Below are 19,281 nucleotides of genomic sequence, written 5' to 3' on the forward strand. Positions count from 1 at the left end.
CGCAACGTCCCTTGTTGTGAGACATTTAATCGCTCCGTGGTCAAGCTGCTCCAGTTTTATTTACAAAAAGGAGGAGCAATAAACACTGCTGCACTGAAGGTGCGTGACAAAAATGGGATCACCTTTGTGAAACTGAGCAAGTTTCATGATATTAGATGGTGTGCATCGAAGCATGAAACATTTTTAGAAAATCAGGACTATTGCCAGCTATTAAAACACAACTGGCTACAAGTGATAACAGGGGCTTGCAGCATGTTTGCACAGGGCGGTTTCAGTGTTTTCTGGCCAACATGCTTGACATTGGCAGCATTTTGCAGATCACATCCGTTAAGTTTCAGAAGGAAAAGCCGACCGTTGGAGAATGTAATGATGAACTCATGGTGGCCATTGGACAGTTCACACCTCTGCTCGATGGTGAAGGCCACTACAGGACTGGTTCTAATGCTGATGCTGACAGAGACCAAACAAATGCACTCAGGGGCTTAATTCAAAAGATGGAAACCAGATATGATTTTCTCAAGTCATGCAATCAGTTCTTAGTATTTGATCCTTCAACATGGTCTCGTGAAATGCAAGACCTGCACATTTATGGCGACACAACAGTTTTTGCAGCATTCTTCAGAAATATGAGGCCATGTTGCAACTGGACAGAGACGCCACTGGGAGAGAATGGAGGCGCTTAAAACAGGCAGGAAAACCCTTGGAACCCTCTGTGTACAACTTGGTATAAATAGTCAACACAAGTAATTCAGATGCTTACTCCAACACCAACAAGGAGGTTAAACGGTCTCTCACGCTGCCTTTAAGCAGTGCAGCTTGTGAGAGAGGATTCTCACACCTCAACGTCGTCAAAATAATCTGAGGAATTCCCTGAAAAACCTCTGAGACGCAGTAAATGAATTACAGATGGCAGCACGTTGTATTCAAAAAACATTGTATTTAAAAAGTTGTTTTGTGTTGTTTACAATGATAAAAACATGTTTGGGTTGGGTTTAGAGGCTTTATTACAAAATATTTTAAAAATACACATTTTTAGACTTCAGCTGCTGGAGATTTAAATATATAATAATATAACAATCATCATCATATTCCTGTAGCATGTTGATTTGAACCAAAAGCTGAATTTACTTTTAAAGAAGTGCAATGTGTGTTTGTGAGACGGCATTGACCCCACTGCCATAGATGAAGGTGAGTGACTTAAAAGAGTACTGATGAAGATGATGGTGGTAAGAAATGATGACAGACTGATGGTGATGAAGGTCCCACACAAATCTTCTTCAGGACTTTTTGTTTCTTACTGTTGAGAGAAACCAGATGAGCAGCCTGTTAGTTAAATGTCATTAAGTATAACTTTTCATCTGCCGTCAGTGTCCCTCAGTCAGACATTTGTCCCATACTTCAGGGTGTTCACTGTGCTCATATTCAGCACTGCCATTGCTTTCAGGCAGTAACAGACACTATTCAACAGTTGACTGCATAAAAATAGAAAGCTATTTCTTTAATCAAAAGAGCTTATGTGATTATTCATGTTGTTTTTGAAACTAGTGCTGACAAACTGAAGGAATATAAAATGAAATACTTAAATACTTAACTGTGACTGTCAGTAAACACTTACTGTTCCACTTACACGAAACGCCGTGTGTGTGTGTGTGTGTGTGTGTGTGTGTGTGTGTGTGTGTGTGTGTGTGTGTGTGTGTGTGTGTGTGTGTGTGTGTGTGTGTGTGTGTGTGTGTGTGTGTGTGTGTGTGTGTGTGTGTGTGTGTGTGTTGGCGGCGGGCTCAGCCAGTGTCAGCGTGTGCTGCCTTGTATATGGGTTTTGTGTAAAAACATTGCTAAAAGAGTGAATTGTGGAGAAAAGGCTGTCAGGTGTGAGGTCTCACCTCCGAGCTGGAGCAGGTACCACACAGGCAACCGAACAGGCCATTGACCATCTGGATGGCACAGAGGATGAGCTGCAGGCCTGCAGCCACCAGCAGGGTGGAAAACAGCGCCACGTTGAATTCAACCACATTGTCTGGCTCTATGCACTGCTTCCACAGATCCTTGTTATTCAGGTACTCCCCGCTGCTGCAAAGCACCAACACAAGCACACATTTCAATACAGATACTGCTCATGTTCATTGAGTACAGTTCTCAAGATAGTACCTAGTACCATGACAGGATCTTTAATTGTACCTGTTTGCAAAGGGTGCTCCCCACTGTGGTAATGGAAGGATTGTGAGGCACGTTGGTCCATTAGCAAGACCGAGACCAGCAACAGCCAGACTGTACACGGCTCCAGCCACACCCACAGCCGCGAACCCGATGGACAGGAACATCTGCAGGAAGCACGCAGCCCGGAGTCAGTGATGGGAGGAACTGCTCTCACTCTCACCCTGACCTCTGACCTCAGCTGTGGCGCTCACAAGATGGACACATTCAGTCAGGAGGCTGGAAGCGAAACTCCAGACCTCCACAGTAAAAACTACAGAAGTTTGACTTATTGAAGTCAAGATCACGATGACGATTCTTCACCAAGTGACCTCAGCACCACAGGAGTCACAAACCAGACCTCCGTCTCAGATTTCTGACTTCAGACTGACTTATAATTAGAATTGTGACCTTTTTATTCCTCAGAGTTAGGATTCAAACTCTCAGGTTGAAATCAGAATTCTGTTTATGGGGAGAAAATAGTCCAAAATACTAGTCAAAGCCTGAGGACCCAGACTTCTGTGCTTCAGGAGATCTCTTAAGATTTAAGGTCTATATCAGATTTCCGACTTTCATCCGGAGCTCAGACCTCTCACTCCAAATTCGATATTTTGTCAGAAAAAAACTTTGTGAAATTGTGGTATATTGATTTTTACCGTTTTTTCTTATCTATAAGACTTTGGCATCATCAAACATGTGTTGTTGTTGTTACCATGACAACAAGCATCTACTGAGCTCTGGTTACTTTATAATAATAATAACAATAATAATAATAATAATAATAATGGTTTTTTGTTTGTTAAATGATCAAATCCTTTTAACTGCAGCGACTGTCTGACATGCAGGTCTGAGTCCTCTTGTTTGAACTGTTTCCGAGCAGAAAGCCGGTTGGTGGACTGATGGACTCACCCCACAGCGGTTTGCACAGCAGTTCTTGGCACTGGTCAGATGGATGTGGATGGCAGGAATCAGAGCCTGTTAGTGGAAACAGAGACAGAAAACAGCACTTGTGATAAATTAATCCTCAGTTTAAAGAAGAACAATGTAAGACCTTACCTCATTTTTTGCGATAATGTGACACAAAACGATCCAAATCCACTTTTGAAATATTCATGAAGACAGAGGTGTCTGACACCTGCAGGCCAAAACGTGCTCACAAGAGGATTCAGTTCCTCTGAGCAAAGTGTTGAAATATTTTACTAGAAATCAACTGCAATTTTTTTCCATAAAAGTAGCTTTACCCCCTGTAGACTGAACAGTTTCATTAAAAGCAGGAGTGCTGGCTGAAGAGATGATTGAAACCATGCTGACGGTGCAAATAAAACGGTGGGTTTGTGAAAACCTGCACGCAGAAGCTGTGAGTTTGATATTACTGTGAAGACAAAGGGAGAAGTTCACACTGAACTCTGCTTCAAAACAAATTGAAACTTTTCTAAACATGTTTTTTTCAGACATTTTTTTATATGTGAATACTTTCAGGATGTAATAACTGGTTATGTACTGCTCTGGTCTAATTCAGAAGAAGCCGGAAGAAGAAGAGCAGTGGAAGCGTCTGCACCCATGTGATATTTGTTCTAAACGTTCAGAGAGGACAATCCTACTTTAAAACTAGTTTACAGGAATAAAAGCAGAGATCAACTCTTCATCACGCAATTGAGCATATTTATCCATTTTTGCATTTCGTGAAATTGTAAAGAAATGTGACGCCTGTGTTCTATATCTGAATACCTGAGAAGTGCTTTGAAATACTGAATATAGTTCTTTTGCTGAGATACAAAAACAAAGCATACATCAAAAGCCATTTATGTTGCTTGTTACATCTGCTTGCTTTGGAAGGGTTTAGTTGGGTTCTGTCCTCTATCATTGTAAGAGCGCTTTGAGATATCTGTTGATGTGATTTGGCGCTTTACAAATAAAATTGAATTGAATTGAATTGAATTGAATTGAATTTATGATGGGTCATTTTCCACAAACACAAAAATTGTTGGTTTTATGCGTTCAGAAAATATAAATGCAAAACGAAATGTGTAAAAGGAATTAAAGTTTGGAAATATATTTTCGTTAGTTCTATTCCTGAAAACTGATTTTATTTCGTAGCCACGGCTGAAAATAACACAACCGCATTTCCAACCTTGAAAAAGTCAAAGAAATCCTCATTCCTTTAGGGTTCCAATTTTCATTTTCAAACCTTTGCTGCCTGATACGGACCTCAGGGAGAAAGGTTTAGAACCTGATGGAGAAACAAACTAGAGGAGTTCCTTATTTCCCTCAGTAGTTCTGCACTGCTCTGGTTCTTCAGTTGAAGGACGTCCTAAAGCCTCGAGGCTGGTGACACTCACCATGATGCCTCCTCCGATCAGGCCCCCCATGTATTTGACCTCCGCTGTGATTCGAGGATTCCCATCCCTGTCCTGACCCGCATATTTTGTGTCGAAGTCAGGGAAGAAGAGGATGATGTTGCAGATGATGGACACCAGAGCCAGGATGTAGAGAGGGATGGCGATGAACTTCGAGCACGCTCCAGTACACATTTTGCTTGTCGGGAGAAGAAAAACTGCTGCTCAAAATACTGGCGACTCGTCTCCAAACAAAAGTGTCGGGTTCTTTCAGAGCCACTCGGGTCGTCTCCTCGTTCACACTCCCGGCTACTGCGTCTGTCACAAAACGTCAGAGAAAAGGAACAAAATATATAATCAAAGTGTCGAGGGGTGGGGATTATTGAGGTGGAGCTCTGAGAGATAAAGGACTTCTGGCCTGGTGTCACACCCTTGATGGCCTGGGCTTTATGGCCGTTTATTACAGAGACTTCATCACGTCATTGGGAGTAAAGAAAACAACACTGCGCTTGTTTGAATCACAAGCACCAGGCTGATGCTATTTTGTTTGAAACATATCTAATTTAATTCAGTCTAATCCACAGAGAAAAGAGAAGAGAGAGCTCAGACTACCAGAACATTTAAGCAGCTGCTCAAACTAAATGTTCCTGAAGATAGAAAAGCTTTGACGACCTGTTGTTCTCACTGCATTCAGCTTCCAACGTCTTAGAAGCAAACAATGCTGGAAATGTTTTGAGCAGCATGAATATATATGGGTCTGCCATAATCCCGTGTTGGTCCCATCCGTCTCCTCACATGAGGACGGTCCATCATGATCCAGATCAGCACCACTTCGTCTCAGTCTGTGGTTTATGGAGAAGGATGTCAGGCCCTTTGCAGGAACGAGAACCTTCCCTGGGTGGAGGAGTTCAAGCTTCGGTAGGTCGTATTCAAAATAGAATTAGCAGGGATTGTGAGATCAGATTGGAACAGTCAGCTTGCAGTGATGCTGTGGTTGGATTTGCTGAACAGATTATATCTGGTTTGGTCTGAGAGCACAAGAAGAGCAGAAGAGAGAGATGGTCTGGATTTCTTCGAAGAATGGTGAGTGGATGTTTTAACCCTCATTTTGCAGTCCTTATGCAACAAACTGCTTCACTGTGTATTTGAACACATTAAGAACCAAGTGTTCCTCCGCAGTCTGGACTGAATGGAGCTCGTCTGTTAACCACAGAGACCAGACTTCACTCTCCACGTGCATCAATAAACCTTGGCCAGCCATCACACTATCGACGAACACAGGTCCTAATACATAATAATTAGGCCTGAAACTTCCACGTGAAGTGCTTGTTTTATTTAATCTGCATAATATCCTTCAAAATCAATATTTCCATTTGATTAGACTTATCAGGTCCGGATCGTGAGACTCCTCCTTAGATGACTTGAAGCTGCTGAGTCAGAGAGAGCTGCACCTTCAGTTTGTGAGACGAGATGTCCTTTAGACCGGGATGACAGTTTTTCCATTTGCGCAGGGGGAGGGAGCTTTTTATCAACATGACAGGTCACTGATAATAGAGAAGTCTGTTTGCACAAGCACCTTTGTGCATATGTTTTTATGATATGATTACTTTATCAGCTAATTATGGCATTACTGCATGTACTAGAAGTGGACTCTGAAATGCGCGCACACACACACACACACACACACAAAAGGAGCTCTGCTCCCACCACTACAACATGTCAGTGAGTCAGTTTCCATTTTATCTCCACTAACCTTTGTAGAAGTGAAGGTTTGCCAAGATGGAAGATTCAAAGGAAGGTAATATTATTGAGGAGTGTCCTGCTGGCGTTTCTTTTTTTTTTTTTTATTATTATTATTATGTCAGAGGGGACGTAAAATCTGTGTCCCTCTCACCTCATCTTTATACTAGTGTGGACAGACTGTAAAACGTCCAACGAATAACTTTTAAAATCCAAGTGAAGTGGAGTTGTCAGCTCTCAGGCATTGAGAAAGAAAAGATGTTGTTAGTAATAGCTGTTCAAAAACAAAATATAGTGTTATAGTGGAAATGCTCGTTAGAGTTTTTCAGGCGCCTGCACCTGTTAAATCTTATAAGTTTAATTCCTCTTTGTCACAGTTTGTGTTTCCATAAAGTAAATACGAGCTTTAAACAGCATTTATCCCGAAATAATGAGACAGCTAATAATCTCTTTTTTTGTCTCGGATCAGGTCCTGATGATGAGCAGATGACGCCCTTACAGAACAACAGAGAGGAGTATAGGTCTGCACGTTGTCGTACTTTGTGGGTGGTTCATCATGTATCCAGGAAACTGTCCAGGGCACGCTGATCCTCTGAGATCACTGAGCCTTAAACCACATTATTCTCATGTTTTGACCTCTAATCTCACATCCGCTCCACTGTATTGCATCCTAAATAAATAAATCCCAAATGAATCTGAAGACTTACATGCTATTGAGGAATCAATGAAGATTTATAAACAGTATTTCTCAATAATATTGCATCACAATAACTTGAAATGTGGGCCCAACACAGAACCCTGTGGAACGCAAAGGTTACTCTGTGTTAGTCTGCGATAGTCACGAGTAGAAGAGCTTTTTTTCTGGTGTGTGCTAAAAAAAGATGAGGAAATGTTTGTTACAACTGGAACACGGCTATATTTAAATGTTTTAAAAGCTGTGCAGTTGACAACTGTTAAGTATTGTAGACAATCATTTATCAAACCTTTCTCAAAGGTCAGGAGTTGGACTTTACAACCTAAATGAAGTTTATCAACTCACCGAGGGCCTGAAAGTCCTCGCCAAGATGGAAATAATATGTTAATTTGTCCGTTTGAAAAAGATATTATTGTTGGTTTACTTCATAAAACTTAAAACCTGTTTTATGTTAAACTGTCGTTTATGTAAAGTCATTTTCAGATGGTGTAAACAGTAAAACAGGAACACCAACACAACACAGAAACTACCAAGTTCCCTTCATGTTAAAACACACACACACACACACACACACACACACACACACACACACACACACACACACACACACACACACACACACACACACACACACACACACACACACACACACACACACACACACACACACACACACACACACACTTTTATGGGCTCATTTCTTTTGATGGCCATGAAGTCATTTGTGCTTTATGATCTGCTGTTTGCCTGGTACCAGCAGGCACAGATGGTACTCTGACTGACACACACGCGCACACGCACACGCACACGCACACGCACACACACACACAGAGTGATAATAACATCGTCACATTCAGGTGATCAAGTTTTATAAGATCGAAAGAAAAGGAGGAAACAAATTCAGACAAAGATTCATAAAAAAACGTTTTTCTATTCAATTTTATTTTTGATATCTTTTTAGAGGACACAAAAATACTCTGTTGTTAGGATCATTTGGAACAGTTTATGGATACCAGAATTTAAAAAAACAAAACAAAACACTAAACTTGGACTAAAGTAAACTCATTATATAACTAAATCAAACCGGCGGGGGGCGTCTTTGTATTTTTACCTTTATTGAGTGTTATTTCTAACATGTGAAGCTCTTTGCTCTTTGTGCTCGGCCACGTAGTCGATGAAAAGTGATCTATAAATATGATTTGATTTTCCCATACATACATACCATGGTTTAATTCTTTTTTTTTTTTTCTGTATAGATCTTGTCTCTATTCTGTCATTGATCCTGTTCATGCCTTGATGAATAAATAAAATGATGGAACTGGAACATAATCCACAGGTATGATTTCAGAGGGGCAACTAAACTTCACTGTTTGTCAATTGAATCAGCAGCAGTGAAACTCAAACATGTCAAACATAAGCAAACTTCAAAATGAATCTATGAAAACTCCTTAATAAAGGAAGGACAAGAACAAGAGTCGATGTGTTTGCTGCTCATGTACCGTACATTGTTCAAACGTTCTGCTGTGGTGACTCAATATAAAACCTTTGTGACAGGGTGTGGGGACGTTTGTTGTAAGTATTGGTTGTCGTTGTATTATAACACTGATCGTGTGGATTCTGTTTGACTGTGTCTGGTGGTGTTGGTGCACCACCTACTGGCAGCAGAAGGGCATTACTGTTGTTGCTATTACTGCAGTAACTGACCGGAACATGGGCCGGTCAACTGGTGATGTGGGTATAAAAGAGAGTTACAATTTTTCTTGATTATTCACACACATTTTCGCAAAGCATACCTCATACTCTCAGAACTCCACACACAAATATAAAAACACATGAACAATGGGCAAAACCCATCAATGTTATTACTCTTCAAAATAGTATTTTGTTTTTAAATGACATGACATTGTACACCTCCAAAGCAGTGCCGCAAAGTAAATAAGAAAAGATGTAAAAAGGACAAAATCAAAAAGAAACACATTTCTAAAAGAAAAAAAAAGACAAAATCATATAAATAAAGGAGAGAAAAATTAAAACAATGTCAAGACTGCCATAACTTCATATTATGGGTGTTATTATCAATACACTTCGAACCAGAATTACAGTTGAGAAGTGATGCAGAGATACCTCAAGGAACCTGAGGCGACCTGAAGGAACCTGAGGAGACCTGAAGGAACCTGAGGCGACCTGAAGAAACCTGAGGAGAGCTGAAGGAACCTGAGGTGACCCGAGGCGACCTGAAGGAACCTGAGGCAACCTGAAGGAACCTGAGGTGACCCGAGGCGACCTGAAGGAACCTGAGGAGACCTGAAGGAACCTGAGGCGACTTGAAGGAACCTGAGGCGACCTGAAGAAACCTGAGGAGAGCTGAAGGAACCTGAGGTGACCCGAGGCGACCTGAAGGAACCTGAGGCAACCTGAAGGAACCTGAGGTGACCCGAGGCGACCTGAAGGAACCTGAGGAGACCTGAAGGAACCTGAGGCGACTTGAAGGAACCTGAGGCGACCTGAAGGAACCTGAGGCGACCTGAAGGAACCTGAGGTGACCTGAAGGAACCTGAAGGAACCCGAGGCGACCTGAAGGAACCTGAGGTGACCTGAAGGAACCTGAGGTGACCTGAAGGAACCTGAGGCGACATGAAGGAACCTGAGGAGACCTGAAGGAACCTGAGGCGACATGAAGGAACCTGAGGAGACCTGAAGGAACCTGAGGTGACCTGAAGGAACCTGAGGCGACCTGAAGGAACCTGAGGTGACCTGAAGGAACCTGAGGCGACCTGAAGGAACCCTGCCTCCATCTAACGAGTCAGTTCCGGATAACTCGGAAAGGGGGTCCATGTCCTGGGATGATAACGTCCGCAGTGCGCAGCGCCTCCCAGCGGCTAACCTCTTGTACTGCAGGGTTCATACTCACATCCCGCCAACTGTTCTCATCGGAGCAGCACTCAAATAAGTCCCCGGCAACAAGCACTGTGCCAGCAAAGGTTCCCTTCACCTGGATGCTGACATCTTGCCCTGTGTGACCCGGAGTGGGAATGACCATGACCTGCAGGAGAGAGCAGAGCGCCCACTGTAAACAGGTGTTTTTAACTTCCCTACAGTCATCCCACTGTTCTTTCAGATTTCTGTGGAACTATCATAAACATGTTTAAAAATCATTCATGAACCATTCGACAGTAACAAGCTGCAGAATTTTTTCCTTTGTTGCAGATCAGACCCTTATTTAAAATCCCCATATATCCAAGACTCAGTCCCTCACTCTATTATGTGAAATGTATTAGGGCTGGGTGATATATTGAATATACTCATCGTATCGCAGCTTGTTCTCTGTGCCATGGAGACACTGACTACAGCATGAATATTCGAGTGGGGGGTGGGGGTGGGGGGTTACGGGATGTTTTGGACAATCGAAAGCGTGGAAAACAGAGCTCCGGTTTCTTTTTTTTCTTTTTCTTTATCTATTTATTTTTCTGCACTCTGGTTTCCGAGAGGTGTGAAAAAAACGGCTGAGACGGGGTGCGAGCGCTACCGCGCTCCGACCCAAGGTCCGCAACTGAATAGCGCTTCATACTCGACCTTATTTACCAACAACATTCTTGGACACAACTTCAAAATAAAAGTCAAAACAACGTATTTTCAAAACAATCTTCTCCCAACCGAGCTTGTACTTTGAAAAGAATACCGGATGCGCATGCGTAAACGACATGGTGTTTGCGTCCAAAAGAAAACTAAAAAGAAGACTAACATTTGTAGGGATCATATGTGGGGGCAGAATAGGGCTGGGCGATATGGCCTCAAATCAATATCATGATATATTGAGCAGTTCACCTCGATAACGATAAATGAATGATAACTACTCCACTGCGCAAAAAAATGTTTTAAAAAAAGTTTTAAAACGGTGACGCCTGTCTGCAGAGCCCCGCCTCGCTGTACAACGGTTTTGCTAACATCCACGTTTTTGTTGCTTTGCGTTGTTTTGAGCGTAAAATACGTCAAAACAACAACATGTTGTCATGAAAAGTTGGATAGCACAGTGCTGCTATGCTAGCCTGCTCGCTGGCTGCAAACTGTGGACTGGATTCCCTGACTCATTACAGACGAGGCTCATGGAGCAGAAATCTCCGCAGGTTGGATCTGAAATATTCCGATCCGTGAACTACGTTGGTGTCGGAACCCGATCCTGATACTGGATCGGCCCCGTGCCTAATTCAGATTGTGATGGGTCTATCTGTGTACAATTCTCTGAAAGTATTATTTATTTCTTTGAGGGTCAACATTTATTTGACCATTTTGAGTTTTAACTGAGGGGATTGTACATTTTTCTTTATTTCATTTTAACTGATTGACAAGGAATTTGCTGGATTTATTGCCAAGTACACAGTTCCCCAAGTGTAATCTCTGCAGTTGAAATTGTATTTAATGTTCAATTATTTTATTTAAGTAAATTTATTATTTTCTTAACTCAATCAATTATCAATAATCATGATTTTGCTGTTTAATAAATACCCTTTTGGCAAAATTCACTTTCTTGTGATTTCCTCTTCATTGAATCCAAGTTAAATATTAGCATGTATTAATGTAGTATGAACAAGAATGCTTTAATGTAGAAATAGAATCATCACTAGTGTGATTGATGCATCTAAAGTGTTGAGTTCAGGCTCAGGCAAAATATCGAGATATAGTGATATAGCATAAAAATATAGAGATATTGATAAACGGCCATATCACCCAGCTCGAGCATGTATACACACAGATGAAGAAATGTGTATTTAAGGATTGTGCTGAGACATGACTGCTAGTATTATCAGCACAGTTCAAACCTTTACGAAGCTTTTCAGTATGAACAGAAACATTTTAAGTACAGAAAATCCTCCTGGATCATAACTTCATCTCTCCTGCTTGTAACAAACCAAAGCAATTGAAAACCTCTCATTGCTTGAATTGTGTAAAGACCTCCATCAATAGAAGTGACTGTACGTCACAGGAGACACAAGCGACAAGAATGAACCTGCAGTAAAGGAGTCGATTATATACTACTCTCAAAATGCTTTTTAAATATTGTGGGTGAAATCTCTAGTCAATCTCTATAACACAAGTTATAGATTAAGATTCCATTTTCATATGAAATACGTCGCACTGACTTGTGGAGCTATGGGGACGGGCAGGCCCTGGGCCAGCTGGTTCTGGCGGTACGTGTCTCCTTCACTGAAGTCGTAACCGACGATCAGCTTCGCTCCGGCGAACAGGTTCAGGTTTCCAATGTGGTCTGAATGTCCGTGAGTTCCCACCACCCAGTCGATGTCCCCCGGATCCATGCTCCTGTCTCTCAGACACGTGAGGAGGAAGTCCCGGTCCCACGGTCCTCCGGTGTCCACCAGTATAGTCGTGGGCCCGGTGAGGAGGGTGATGGTTCCGTCGGCCCTGAAGCTTCCGTCGGCCTGAGGGCGGCAGTAACCCACCTTCAGCACGGACACCGAGTAAGGCTCCCCGGGGAAGAGCAGCTCGGGCTGCGGCACACAGACCGCCTGCAGGCAGCCCGAAACCTCCGAGCCGCTGGTCCCCATGCTCTACCAGCTCCACAGACAACCAGTCATAGAGTTACAGGGGTAGAACCTTAGAGCTATACAAATAGAATAGAGTTACACAAGTAGAATTCTAGAGTTGTACAAGTAGAACAATGGATCTTTACAAATAGAATAGACTTACACAAGTAGAATTATATAGTTGTACAAGTAGATTCATAGAGTTGTACAAGTAGAATCATATTTATATCAAGTAGAAATATACTGTGGAATTACAAACTAGAAGAATAGTAAATCTACACTAGCAGAATCCTCGACATAATAAAACCAGAATTGTAGAAATACATGAGTAAAATTATAGACGTAATACCATAGTTTAAGGACATAACAGAAGTACTGTATTATCATGAATGTAATGCAAGTGGAGTGATGGACATAATACAAGTAAAATCATGGACTATGGATCCATAAGTAGATACAATCATAGACATTCCAAGTAGAATCAGATGAAAGACAAAAGGAATCACAGAAATGTTTCTAGTCTGCAAAGCCACTTTATTATTAAACAGAACCGGGCCACTCCTCCAAACGGACACACACAGGGGGCTTTTCCACCGGAAAGAACCAGGTGCTAGTTCAGAGCCAGGGCCGCACTTAGCACCAGTTCTTTGTCTTTCCACAGCAAAAGCACCGGCCTATCATCGTGGCTGCGCCAGAGCGCGGCCTGAGTGGGGTCTGACACGTCATCGGCTGGGGGCGGAGTTATCGCCGGAGTTATCGCTACCTACGAGGTGGATGAGACGCTAAACCAACATTCTGAAATCTACAGCAAACATGGAGTACGCGTGGGAACGATATAATAAGTCGCTCCCTCAAGTTAATAATACGAGGGAATGAGATAATTGAATCTGCGATGGCGGAGCCGTGGCTCTCCAGAGTGCAGCAGAGCTCCTGAACTGTCCTGTCAGCTGCGTCGGATATATAATTTAGAAGCAGTTTTCCATTGTTGTTGTTTTTTCAGGCTTTTCATGGTGACATCATTGCAACTAACTTCACTTCCAGGTCTTGTATCATGTCATGACCGCTGGCTGAGGTCCGCATGAGGCTGCAGGGGGCGCTCCGATATAATTTTCTACCCATAGAACTTCTTCATAATGAAGAGATACTTTTGGTTCATCAGTAATTACTTCATCAGTAACTACTGTACATTTACAGTAGTAACTACTGTAAATGAAAGCTTGGATTTTTTTAGCCTTAAAATGAGCCTTTTAATGGCTTCATGTGAAAGAACCTTAATCAGAGTGTTTATGTAGGTTGTCATTATAAACGGCTGTAGAGCAGCGTTCTATCATTCTACACCTCCATTCCTCCATGTTGAAGTATTTGATTCAGACACTTCCAGAAATAAAGTGAAAGGAGCAGAAATTCACTATGTAATGTTGAAAAATAAGCCCCAAGCCACTGCGGGCTTCGGACTAAAGCAAGGCGGACGTGACAAAACACCAATAGAGATACGAGGAGACTCAATGTTTTCTGGTTCTTTGGGGCATCCAAGGTTCTGGTCAGACCAGATGGAGCGACCCGGACTAAACCGATCAATACAGTCCGTCACATCGTGTTTTTTTTTCACAGAGAGACGTCTATCCATCCCTTATCATTTACTCTTAGATGTAAAATCACATTAAATCACTTAATTGTGACTATATAGTGTTGCTGACTGCTTATGGACATGTGAGTTTACACAGGATTTCCTTGATTAATAAGAAGACATTTAAATAAGCAGCCCAGGACCCGTGCCTTTGTCCTTCGTATTCGATGAACTTCCACGACAGAACAAGGCAGCAGGCTGCTCTTGTCTCTTCTAGTCCTGATACTGATGATAACTGCACCGTGTTTATGAGCGACATTCTGTCCAGAAGCATCTTTTCATCACTTTATTAAACCGCCTGATTTGCATTTTGAGGAAGCAGTCACACGCGCTGGCATGTTGATGGACCAACTTTTTTTTCCACCGTGAAAAAAAAAATCTCGACTTTGATTTTCTACTTTTTCTGAAGCGCATGAAGGTTGGTTTTTTTCAGCCTCCAAATTTATTTTTTTTCTTCAGTGGCCCTAAAACTCTTCCGTAGAACAATGACGTGGCTCTGCTGACAACGGAAAAACAACCGGTTCTATGGCGGTGCTCATTCAAGAACTTTCCCTGAACAAGCACCTGGTTCTTTTTGGTGGAAAAGCCCAGGCAGTGTGTCTGCACGCTCACCTGACCCGCCCCCTTCTCCACTCTCAGCCAATCACAGACCAGCTCGCTCCAATGTTCAGGTGACACAAAAGAATAGGAACTAACAAACATAATCACAAAACCATGTCATTGCAACAAGAACACAACTGCAAAGATTTTTGTAATTTTCCTGGTTAAAAAGATACATTGGCCCTTTTTTTCCAGAGTTTTTACCAAAACCGGATTCCTTTTTTATGTTGAGACGGTGGGGGGTGCTGTCGTCAGCTGGTGAAAGTAACACTACTTGTGTTCTAAGTTAGTAAGGTCGCATAGACCAGGTAGTGTCAATAAATAAATAGATATATAGTGCAACAACAGACTACAGCTACATCACCAGGGAAATAAATACCAGTAATAGTAAAAATCTGAGGATAAAACCGTGAGTCAAGGTATAAATACTGTTGTTAATCAGGTGGTGATGAGGTGAAGATGAAAAAAGGACTTTACTGATGCCTTCTTGCTTGCACACAAAAATATTTATCATAACGCTGGTAGCATCAGGATCACAGCTCAAATCTGCAGAGAGCTGCAGAGAGCTGCGGGAGTCCACTGAGTCAAAGTGCGTCTCCCAAAACAGCGGGCGTATCCGCTCATATATACATTTCTGAAACAAGCACCAAGAGCAGACCAGTGGGTCCATATTTGGAAACACAAAATGTCTGGACATGTGGTGCCATATTAAGGAAAGAAGTCCATATCTGAACATTCCACATCTAAACATTCTCTTCCCGAGGTTCCACACAGACTATCTTGCAAAACAGAATGAAAATGATGCAAAACACTACAAACTTCAAAAAACACTTCTCAATCCAAAAAAACACTTCACAATAGAGAAAATACTTCCCAATAGAGAAAACACTTCCCAATCCTAAAAACACTTCCCAATAGAGAAAATACTTCCCAATAGAGAAAACACTTCCCAATCCTAAAAACACTTCCCAATAGAGAAAATACTTCCCAATAGAGAAAATACTTCCCAATCCTAAAAACACTTCCCAATAGAGAAAACACTTCCCAATAGAGAAAACACTTCCCAATAGAGAAAACACTTCCCAATCCTAAAAACACTTCCCAATAGAGAAAATACTTCCCAATAGAGAAAATACTTCCCAATCCTAAAAACACTTCCCAATAGAGAAAACACTTCCCAATAGAGAAAATACTTCCCAATAGAGAAAACACTTCCCAATAGAGAAAATACTTCCCAATCCTAAAAACACTTCACAATAGAGAAAACACTTCCCAATAGAGAAAACACTTCCCAATAGAGAAAATACTTCCCAATAGAGAAAACACTTCCCAATAGAGAAAACACTTCCCAATCCTAAAAACACTTCCCAATAGAGAAAATACTTCCCAATAGAGAAAACACTTCCCAATCCAAAAACACTTCCCAATAGAGAAAACACTTCCCAATCCTAAAAACACTTCCCAATAGAGAAAATACTTCCCAATCCTAAAAACACTTCCCAATAGAGAAAACACTTCCCAATCCAATAATACTTCCCGATAGAGAAAACACTTCCCAATCCAAAAAACACTTCCCAATCCAAAAAAACACTTCCCAATAGAGAAAACACTTCCCAATAGAGAAAACACTTCCCAATCCTAAAAACACTTCCCAATAGAGAAAATACTTCCCAATAGAGAAAATACTTCCCAATAGAGAAAACACTTCCCAATCCTAAAAACACTTCCCAATAGAGAAAATACTTCCCAATAGAGAAAACACTTCCCAATAGAGAAAACACTTCCCAATCCAAAAATACTTCCCGATAGAGAAAACACTTCCCAATCCAAAAAACACTTCCCAATCCAAAAAAACACTTCCCAATCCAAAAAAATACTTCCCAATAGAGAAAACACTTCCCAATAGAGAAAACACTTCCCAATCCTAAAAACACTTCCCAATAGAGAAAATACTTCCCAATAGAGAAAACACTTCCCAATAGAGAAAACACTTCCCAATAGAGAAAATACTTCCCAATAGAGAAAATACTTCCCAATCCTAAAAACACTTCCCAATAGAGAAAACACTTCCCAATAGAGAAAACACTTCCCAATCCAAAAATACTTCCCGATAGAGAAAACACTTCCCAATCCTAAAAACACTTCCCAATAGAGAAAATACTTCCCAATCCTAAAAACACTTCCCAATAGAGAAAACACTTCCCAATAGAGAAAACACTTCCCAATCCTAAAAACACTTCCCAATAGAGAAAATACTTCCCAATCCTAAAAACACTTCACAATAGAGAAAACACTTCCCAATAGAGAAAACACTTCCCAATCCTAAAAACACTTCCCAATAGAGAAAATACTTCCCAATCCTAAAAATACTTCCCGATAGAGAAAACACTTCCCAATCCAAAAAACACTTCCCAATCCAAAAAAACACTTCCCAATAGAGAAAACACTTCCCAATAGAGAAAATACTTCCCAATAGAGAAAATACTTCCCAATCCTAAAAACACTTCCCAATAGAGAAAACACTTCCCAATCCAAAAATACTTCCCGATAGAGAAAACACTTCCCAATCCTAAAAACACTTCCCAATAGAGAAAATACTTCCCAATCCTAAAAACACTTCCCAATAGAGAAAACACTTCCCAATAGAGAAAACACTTCCCAATCCTAAAAACACTTCCCAATAGAGAAAATACTTCCCAATCCCAAAAACACTTCGCAATAGAGAAAACACTTCCCAATCCAAAAACACTTCCCAATAGAGAAAATACTTCCCAATCCTAAAAACACTTCCCAATAGAGAAAACACTTCCCAATAGAGAAAACACTTCCCAATCCTAAAAACACTTCCCAATAGAGAAAATACTTCCCAATCCCAAAAACACTTCGCAATAGAGAAAACACTTCCCAATCCAAAAACACTTCCCAATAGAGAAAACACTTCCCAATCCTAAAAACACTTCCCAATAGAGAAAATACTTCCCAATCCTTAAAACACTTCACAATAGAGAAAACACTTCCCAATCCAAAAACACTTCCCAATAGAGAAAATACTTCCCAATCCTTAAAACACTTCACAATAGAGAAAACACTTCCCAATCCTAAAAACACTTCCCAATAGAGAAAACACTTCCCAATAGAGAAAATACTTCCCAATCCTAAAAACACTTCACAATAGAGAAAACACTTCCCAATCCAAAAACACTTCCCAATAGAGAAAACACTTCCCAATCCTAAAAACACTTCCCAATAGAGAAAACACTTCCCAATAGAGAAAATACTTCCCAATCCTAAAAACACTTCACAATAGAGAAAACACTTCCCAATCCTAAAAACACTTCCCAATAGAGAAAACACTTCCCAATAGAGAAAATACTTCCCAATAGAGAAAATACTTCCCAATCCTAAAAACACTTCCCAATAGAGAAAACACTTCCCAATCCAAAAATACTTCCCGATAGAGAAAACACTTCCCAATCCTAAAAACACTTCCCAATAGAGAAAATACTTCCCAATCCTAAAAACACTTCCCAATAGAGAAAACACTTCCCAATAGAGAAAACACTTCCCAATCCTAAAAACACTTCGCAATAGAGAAAACACTTCCCAATCCTTAAAACACTTCACAATAGAGAAAACACTTCCCAATCCAAAAACACTTCCCAATAGAGAAAACACTTCCCAATCCTAAAAACACTTCCCAATAGAGAAAATACTTCCCAATCCTAAAAACACTTCACAATAGAGAAAACACTTCCCAATCCAAAAACACTTCCCAATAGAGAAAACACTTCCCAATCCTAAAAACACTTCCCAATAGAGAAAATACTTTCCAATCCTAAAAATATTTCCCACAGATAAAATAATAGTTGGTGATTTTAATCTGGTTCCTGATTTATGGCTGGATAGAAACCCTCTGAGAGCTCAATGCCATAAAAATGATGATATTCTTGCTTTATAAATGCAAACCTGGTTGATTATTGGAGGATGGAAAACCCAGGAGCTTCTCAATAGTCCTGGTTTAATTCATCTGGAAATGATCAAAGCTCCAGAATAGATTGTTGGCTGGTCTCAATGTCCTTGACAGATTTTATTAATGATTGTACCAGTTCTGCTTCTCCCCTGACCGATCATTGTGTTATTACACTTTCCTTGCTTTTTTCAAGAAACAATTCTGGTTTGACTCGAATTTGGAAGTTCAGCAGTACCGGACTGAGCAATTCTTATTTTTGTAGAAAAGTTAAGCGGTTGATAATAGAAATTGATGCCTTGGACTTGTCCTCAGTAATCAAATGGGAACGGATAAAATTCAAAATAAAAGAACTTTCTATTCAAACCAGTAAATATTTGTTGAGACAGAAAAAGCAAAGGCAACTGGTCATAAATCGAATCAATAAACTGTCTGAGACTACGCAGCTGTCAAACGATAAATCTATTGGGCTAAACAAATTAGATTCCTTATACGTAGAAAAAGCGAAAGGTGCATTTGTACGATCTCGTGGTGGCTGGTTGGAAGAAAGGTGAAAAGAATACTTCATATTTATTAATCTTGAAAAA

At 40.8% G+C, this 19,281-nt stretch overlaps 2 protein-coding genes across 4 annotated transcripts; both read right to left on the reverse strand.

The window, feature by feature from the left end:
- Positions 1–918: 918 nt before the first annotated feature.
- tm4sf21b (transmembrane 4 L six family member 21b) lies at positions 919–4,900 on the reverse strand. The gene is made up of 5 exons (XM_080485887.1): positions 4,530–4,900; positions 3,100–3,165; positions 2,176–2,318; positions 1,881–2,067; positions 919–1,297 (listed from the first exon to the last, which is right to left on the reverse strand). The coding sequence occupies exons 1-5, from the start codon at positions 4,719–4,721 to the stop codon at positions 1,295–1,297; spliced, it is 591 nt and encodes a 196-aa protein (XP_080342013.1). The 5' UTR covers positions 4,722–4,900; the 3' UTR covers positions 919–1,294.
- A 2,980-nt stretch (positions 4,901–7,880) lies between these two features.
- Positions 7,881–12,551, reverse strand: mblac1 (metallo-beta-lactamase domain containing 1). 3 transcript variants are annotated; one of them, XM_080485889.1, is made up of 3 exons: positions 12,099–12,551; positions 9,735–10,003; positions 7,881–9,534 (listed from the first exon to the last, which is right to left on the reverse strand). In XM_080485889.1, the coding sequence occupies exons 1-2, from the start codon at positions 12,519–12,521 to the stop codon at positions 9,764–9,766; spliced, it is 663 nt and encodes a 220-aa protein (XP_080342015.1). In that variant the 5' UTR covers positions 12,522–12,551; the 3' UTR covers positions 7,881–9,534; positions 9,735–9,763. The 3 variants fall into 3 exon arrangements, 2 of the variants coding, with proteins under 2 accessions (XP_080342015.1, XP_080342014.1); XR_013936212.1 differs by having other exon boundaries at positions 7,909–9,454; positions 9,685–10,003; XM_080485888.1 differs by having other exon boundaries at positions 7,883–10,003.
- Positions 12,552–19,281: the final 6,730 nt, after the last annotated feature.

Source organism: Lipophrys pholis (assembly GCF_963383615.2).
Source record: "Lipophrys pholis genome assembly, chromosome: 18".
Taxonomy (NCBI): Eukaryota; Metazoa; Chordata; class Actinopteri; order Blenniiformes; family Blenniidae; genus Lipophrys; species Lipophrys pholis.

Bases quoted from the DNA above. Each gene is read 5' to 3' on its own strand.
- tm4sf21b (XM_080485887.1), bottom strand. From the start codon at position 4,721: ATGTGTACTGGAGCGTGCTCGAAGTTCATCGCCATCCCTCTCTACATC. The intron at 3,166-4,529 runs GTGAGTGTCACC...TTCCACTAACAG, and splicing joins TGATCGGAGGAGGCATCATG to GCTCTGATTCCTGCCATCCA. The intron at 2,068-2,175 runs GTACAATTAAAG...GGTGCTTTGCAG, and splicing joins GGAGCACCCTTTGCAAACAG to CAGCGGGGAGTACCTGAATA.
- mblac1 (XM_080485889.1), bottom strand. From the start codon at position 12,521: ATGGGGACCAGCGGCTCGGAGGTTTCGGGCTGCCTGCAGGCGGTCTGT. The intron at 10,004-12,098 runs GTCAGTGCGACG...TCTCTCCTGCAG, and splicing joins CCGTCCCCATAGCTCCACAA to GTCATGGTCATTCCCACTCC.